Here is a 6214-nt window from a genome sequence, read left to right on the forward strand (position 1 = left end):
ACACACTTAGGGCCTTTAATTCTCAGCTATACAAATATCCCTTCACCTACTCCTGTAACTCTATTGGTTTCAAACAGTGATGTAAACACAGTCCGGCACAATCAAATCTGCTCTGTGTAACAGTGCATGCTTTGTGTGTCCATTCTTATGTCCAGACATCAGGATGTCACCACGAGGAATCGTTACGTTCGGTTGGTGGACAGCGTGAGAGACAATGGCGGTGGCAATGTCAGGTACCAATTGCCTTTTAAAAGACTGACTGTGTTAACATTCTCTAAGAATTCTCAATATATCCTTTGCCGAGCATCCAGCTGATCAATTTTCTCTTTTTCGTACAGAATATTCTCAAGCCTCCATGTGTCTGGTGAACGTAAGTTACAAACCCATTCTGATTTTTATTTGTTCTACATTAAAAAGACACAGATGTTTTTTATAAACATGTCTATATTATTTATTTATCCAAAGCATTATTTAAGCATAATCTACTTATTAAATAAAGGTACTCCGTGGAGAATGTTTACATTTAGTGTTCTTCACTAAAAGGCATTGTGGGTATCCTTGACGCCTAACAAAGATGTGGAATGTATACCGTTCCTCACCAAACATTTGCACGGCAGATTTTAGAAACATAATTTCAATGTTTACATCCATGTTTGCACTGCTTATTGCAGTCTTCTTCTTTACAGACTCTGTTGACACATTGCTATTCTTCTTAGCACATTACTGCCACCAACTCTTGTTTAGTGGAATAGTGTATTGAATTCATGTACAGTATATGCATACATGTATGTGCATGATATAAAGTAGTACGTAGTCTGTACGCGGCCAACTGTAAGTGGCCTACGCCGTTGTGAGGATTAATACTAGTGCGCTGCTGTGTCTGTATCATTCTAGCGTATCTCTTTAATACCTCTTTCACAACACCTACCAGGGTTGGGCTGAGGTTGTCTGTTTAGGGTTCAACCCTCCTTTTTGGAAATTCAAACCAAGCCAGTCTACATGGGTATATCCCTGGTCATGACAAATCATCAGGGTCAACCCGGGACCAATGCATAACAGTTAGAAATGGGCGGGGATTTCACGTCATATTCAGTGAACAGCTAACATCACATACTCCAATCCATCTGTATACCAGCAGAACTAATGTTTTGTAGCTACTTGAATCTGTCATTGTGCAGTAGGGAGGGATAAATAAAGCTTACTTTATGATTGTTTCGCAGTGACGTTCTAAAGCACAAATAAATAACCATCAAACACTTCTCAGATGAATTTGTGCAGTGTTGTGCAATTTGTTCTCAGCTCTGCATATTTATTGCAGCAGCTGGACAAGGAAGTAGGTTACTCTAGTATTGATTTTTGACTATTTCAAGACGAGGGGAGAACTTTTCTCTTTGTTTGATTTCATTAAAAGTAAAGTTGGGCTTTCCTGTCGGCTTCGCGACTCATTTAAAAAAAAGACAGATTGAAAGAGTGGATTAAGGGCCGTCCGCACCAAGAATGATAACTATAAATATATAGTTTTAAATATCTTTCTAACTTAAGTGGATGGCTGAATCCACACTACAACCATAACGACGACAGTGGCGATCAATATCGCTGGGATCACTTTCAGAGCGATTTGATGAACGATAGAAACACTGACAGCCAATCAAAATCCATCTGAATTTACAACATGACACGGCGGAGAGAGATACTATGGAGAGATTTTTTTCACACAGGTGGGTTAGTGGCGTAACGTGACTTTTCTCCTCGGTGGGGCTACGATCCTTTAGCTCTGTGTATTTTTAAACAGTAGTACTTTGAAAGTATTTTTCATGTCACAAACCACCGAGAGTGAATCTTGTGTTTTGGATGTTATTATCATACTGTTTGTGCTTTTTGCACTTCTGTACTAAAATCAGCCGGCTGTGTCAGGTTCTGGCTGATTTACCATTGACTGTCTCCTCAGAACTGACTCAGCTGTGTGGAGTGGCTGCCATCTTGCGGTTTCCCATTGCCGACCTATCAGAGGCTGAGGATGACAGCAGCTCAGACGATGACTGATTTTGACAGAATTTGGGAGAAAAGAAGACTTAAGTTCATCCAGTGTTGCCAATAACCCAAGAATGCATTGAATCAGTGTGTTATAAAACAAAGCTGCTGTGTTATACTCTATGTATTCCACTTCTGCCACATCCACACCTCTTTCAAGTCTAATCTACACAGCTTTTTTCTTAGAGGCCTTCATTTCAAATAATTTGATGCAGTTTTGATGCTTTTGGTTTGAAGGCAACAGTGTGTTTAAAAGGTGCAGGTTAAGAATGGCAGTGAAAAAGAATGTAACATTTGTTGCCAAGTCCAAATGAAAACCATTTAAATTTTGACCGACATTTAGCAGTAGAAAAAAAAAAGATTTTTCTTTCATGTGTATATACAGTATATATCTCTTGCAATTAAACGACAGAAGCAATCAACCACTCGTTATTTCACTTTGTCACATAGACCTTCTCGTCATGCATGAATAAAAATACAAGTTCAAACATCATGTAAAAAATATAGCATTTATTAAATACAATAATTACATTTCCCAAACTGTTTTGGTTATGGGTAATATGACCCAAAACTACTGCATTTTAACAAACAAAAAATCAAGTATTCTCAGGATTTTTAATTTGATATATTGATATTTGAGATCCACAGTTACAACACTGTAAGTTCCTCTTATTCTGCTCTGGCAAAAAGTCAAATTGCAAACTTCCCTTGTGAAGAATTTCAGCAGCTAATACTAAAGTGCATTTTGAAACAAATGCCTCTCTTTATACTGCCTCATTGAATCCTGAATCTCATTTCTATCATTGAGCCTTGAGTGCATGAGTGTGTGTACTTTATACACTTCTCATCCCTCAGTAGGACACTGGTAGGTCCTAATCCAGGCTAAATCCTCCAGTGTGCCCCAATGCAGGTAGATAATTGAGCAAATCACCATGACATGCATTATCTGGTGGCTGTTGCCCCAGTTGTCAAACAGGCCGGGAATGAAGCGCTCAGGGATCTGGATGATGTTGACCAGCCCACCCACTACAGCCAGAGTGTCCATGATGACAAAGAGGCGCAGGGAGTTTGGGCTGCCCACCCCGCTGCCCAACACCCGGAACAGGAAGAGGCCAAAGCGGAACAGAGCCTGCCAGATGAAAGCTTGCAGGCGCAGAACGTTAGTACGGGCCGTGGTGGCACAGTAGATGCTGTAGGCTGACAGGAGGATGTAGACCAGCAAGGCAGTCTGTCGTGTGGCTGGGTAGCAAAGAAGGGTGATGTGGATGATGGGAAGTGCACCTGGTGACAAGAGAAATGATATACAAGTAAATAAACAGCAATAAAATAAAACTAAGTCAGATATAATTAGCAAAGGTGTAGACTTGGACTCGAGTCAGACAAGTCACAAAAGTGAAGACTTGAGGTTTTACTTGGACTTGACTGTTGTGGCACGTTACTGATACTTAACTTCATAAAGACTTGATTTAAGACTTGAGGGCTTAAATATTTATACACCTTAACTTTTCACCTTGTAAAATCTCAGAATAGTAACACTCTCTGGTAAATACAAGGCTACAGCCAGTTAGCGTAGCTTAGCATAAAGAGTGACAACAGCTAACCTGGCTCTGTCCATAATTAACAAAAAGAGCTCTATTTCTTGACCAAAAGCTGTCAATTTGTGCCTATTGCGGAGTCTCTGCTGGTTGCTTCAAAATGTTGGTGACAAGACTTCAGGAAGTCACTGCTCCTAGCCAAGAAATAGTCACAATTGGTTTTCATACTTTGTTTTTTGTGCGTATTAAACAAACAAGATATAAAGTGAGCTTTAGAGGTACTGGTAGGTGGCTTTTGTTGCCTGTGAACAGAGCTAGGATAGCGGTTTCCCTCTGTTCCCATCTTTATGCTAAGCAAACCATTTTCTGCTTCACATTGAACAGACTGATACGAGAGGGGTGTTGATGTTCTCGCAAGAAAAAGCAAATAAGCATATTTCCCAAAATGCCAAACTATTGCTTTAAGATAGCTTTGAACGGAAAATCATTTTAAAGGTCAGCATTTGAGAGACAAGAAAGATTTGTTATTATCTTATGAAGACAGACTTGACTGAGTGTAAAAGTCCATTCTTGACCATGGAAACAGTATTCTATTAATATAAGGGTCCACTAACTACCTTTTTTTCTGGAGCTTTCAACTTCTCTTCAACATCTCACATTCTTTATCAGACAACTGATCCATACACTGATGAAGACTGTCAGATGTGGTCCAGAAAAAGCTAAAGAGTGGAACTTGAGTTAAGATTAAGTTGTCAGACTTAAACAGCTCTGATCAGTGATGATTATAATTTCAGATGTTGCACTCTTTGCAGAAATCTAAGAATTCAGATGGAAGAACCAATGAGCATCAACGACCTACCCAGGGTGTTAACTAGGCAAACCCCGAACATGTCCAGGGAGAGCAGGGTGTCGTACACATGTTCTCCTCCCACATGGTTCATGAACACATGGTAGACCACTGAGCCCACTGTAGGGCAGAGGCAGGCCACGTAGTGGACCACACAGATCCAAGCACTGTCCACCTCCATCCAGGGGATACTTAAAGGCAGCAGCACCAAGAAAAGGAAAAAAGGGATGCCTGAGGTGACCGGAATAGTAGGAGTTTAAAGAGGAAAGAAGAGAAATTAGATAAAGAAAAATGTTTGAAACCTACACAGATGTGAGTCCTTTAGAAAGCCCTCTAATTATAAATCATTACACTTTAGTATTGTTATAGGTTTGTAAGGCAGACGCAATGAAGTAGGTTAACATGTTTTTATTGTGAGTAGGTGTAATTAAACATCACCTTATGCAGAGCAATATGAGGAATTTAATAGTCTGATAGTAGTTCCTCTGTTTGTGTCCTTACCAGGAACAATGTGAAGCATATGGCTGTTGGCCACACGCAACGCTCTAAAGCTCATGCCCTTCACTTCCCCTTAGTAAGAGTGTTAGTCTTAACGAACTTATGGGATAGCCAAGGAGAAAATGGAGCATGAGGAAAATGCCTTCAGAAGTTCAAGGTTGGGCTAGTTTTAGCCCATGCACAGTTACATCTACAATATTGCTCGTCTTTGCACAATTTAAATCAGGTTTGAATTTGGAAGTTTTACATCAAAAGCACACATTTTAAAAATGTTAAAGTACTGTAATTCTGCAACTGCTCGCGATCTATGCAAATGTGTGCATCTTCCGGAGGCTTTGCCCATTATGATACATAGGTTAACATATATTTGTACAGTGTCAGCCAACCCCACACCTTTAAACCGATAAAAGTAGGACAATTCCAGGACAGGGATCCCCAGGGCAGATTACAGCTAATGCCACATATCCTCATTACACTTCCTCGTCAAGTATGCTTGTAACTGGCCATAAGTGAGAGTAGTGGACATCTGTCACCTGTTTTGGTCACCTGTGCATCACCCGTATGAGTTAAATGGTGAGAAACATTTGCTTTGTGTTTTACTGCAAAAGGTATTTAAATATAATTCAGATGCAGATAAAACCCTTTGACATTTTTATATTTAATCCAGATTGACACAGTTTAAGGCAGGGGCAATACACAGTTATCTGGACTTACCATGGGTGTAAATGTTCCCGAGCTCATTGTGCATGTAGAATAGGCTCCTGAGGCAATCTTGAGCCGTGGACACTGGCCGGTAACCCGTCAGGACATACTTGTTGAACTGAAGGTATTGAGGGGTCTTTGCAAAGTCCAACAGCCGCGGACCTTTGTAAAGCACCATCACGACTTCCTGCAGCTAATGCCCTCACATTTAGTTGACAGTCCAGGTTCCTCACCATTTACATCCTAAACGAGGCCACACTCAGGACTCTGAGACAAAGTCATGACCACAACAAGCCGGAAATTCTTCTCCTTGAAATCCATCATTGGACAGGTGTAATTCCAAGCAAGCAACCTGTTGAGCTGGCCAAGTGGCATGCTTTTAAAACGGCCAATCAGCAAAGGGATCTTATCCCTAAGCCGGGGTGATCCTCACAAAAAGCCATGTGCACTACGTCAGCTGTTCTTTGTCATGGCTCATAACTGACTCACTCCTCAACTTCATGGTCAACATAGGTATATTCTGTATTTCCTTTATTATAGACCACACACGTTCCTATTCCCCATGCTTATTTACAACTGTGTTGCATTCAGGCTGATCTGG

At 40.6% G+C, this 6214-nt stretch overlaps 2 protein-coding genes across 3 annotated transcripts in view; one reads left to right on the plus strand and one right to left on the minus strand.

The window, feature by feature from the left end:
* The window catches only part of pelo (pelota mRNA surveillance and ribosome rescue factor), a 9471-nt gene extending 7014 nt beyond the window's left edge, over positions 1 to 2457 (plus strand). Inside the window, exons 11-13 of the mRNA XM_031314939.2 lie at positions 156 to 233; positions 339 to 370; positions 1949 to 2457. Coding sequence (XP_031170799.1) covers positions 156 to 233; positions 339 to 370; positions 1949 to 2043 — 205 coding nt within the window. The 3' untranslated portion in view covers positions 2044 to 2457. The remainder of the gene's footprint in view (positions 1 to 155; positions 234 to 338; positions 371 to 1948) is intronic.
* A 71-nt stretch (positions 2458 to 2528) lies between these two features.
* Positions 2529 to 5977, minus strand: LOC116061062 (progestin and adipoQ receptor family member 4). 2 transcript variants are annotated; one of them, XM_031314941.2, is made up of 3 exons: positions 5626 to 5967; positions 4426 to 4644; positions 2707 to 3312 (listed from the first exon to the last, which is right to left on the minus strand). In XM_031314941.2, exons 1-3 carry the CDS (start codon positions 5789 to 5791, stop codon positions 2876 to 2878), a joined length of 822 nt encoding a protein of 273 aa, XP_031170801.1. In that variant the 5' UTR covers positions 5792 to 5967; the 3' UTR covers positions 2707 to 2875. The 2 variants fall into 2 exon arrangements, with proteins under 2 accessions (XP_031170802.1, XP_031170801.1); XM_031314942.2 differs by lacking the exon at positions 4426 to 4644 and having other exon boundaries at positions 2529 to 3312; positions 5626 to 5977.
* Positions 5978 to 6214: the final 237 nt, after the last annotated feature.

This window comes from Sander lucioperca, chromosome 22 (genome assembly GCF_008315115.2).
Source record: "Sander lucioperca isolate FBNREF2018 chromosome 22, SLUC_FBN_1.2, whole genome shotgun sequence".
Lineage (NCBI taxonomy): Eukaryota > Metazoa > Chordata > Actinopteri > Perciformes > Percidae > Sander > Sander lucioperca.

Bases quoted from the DNA above. Each gene is read 5' to 3' on its own strand.
- LOC116061062 (XM_031314941.2), bottom strand. From the start codon at position 5,791: ATGGTGCTTTACAAAGGTCCGCGGCTGTTGGACTTTGCAAAGACCCCT. The intron at 4,645-5,625 runs GTAAGTCCAGAT...CGGTCACCTCAG, and splicing joins CGGGAACATTTACACCCATG to GCATCCCTTTTTTCCTTTTC. The intron at 3,313-4,425 runs GTAGGTCGTTGA...TCTTGTCACCAG, and splicing joins TTGCCTAGTTAACACCCTGG to GTGCACTTCCCATCATCCAC.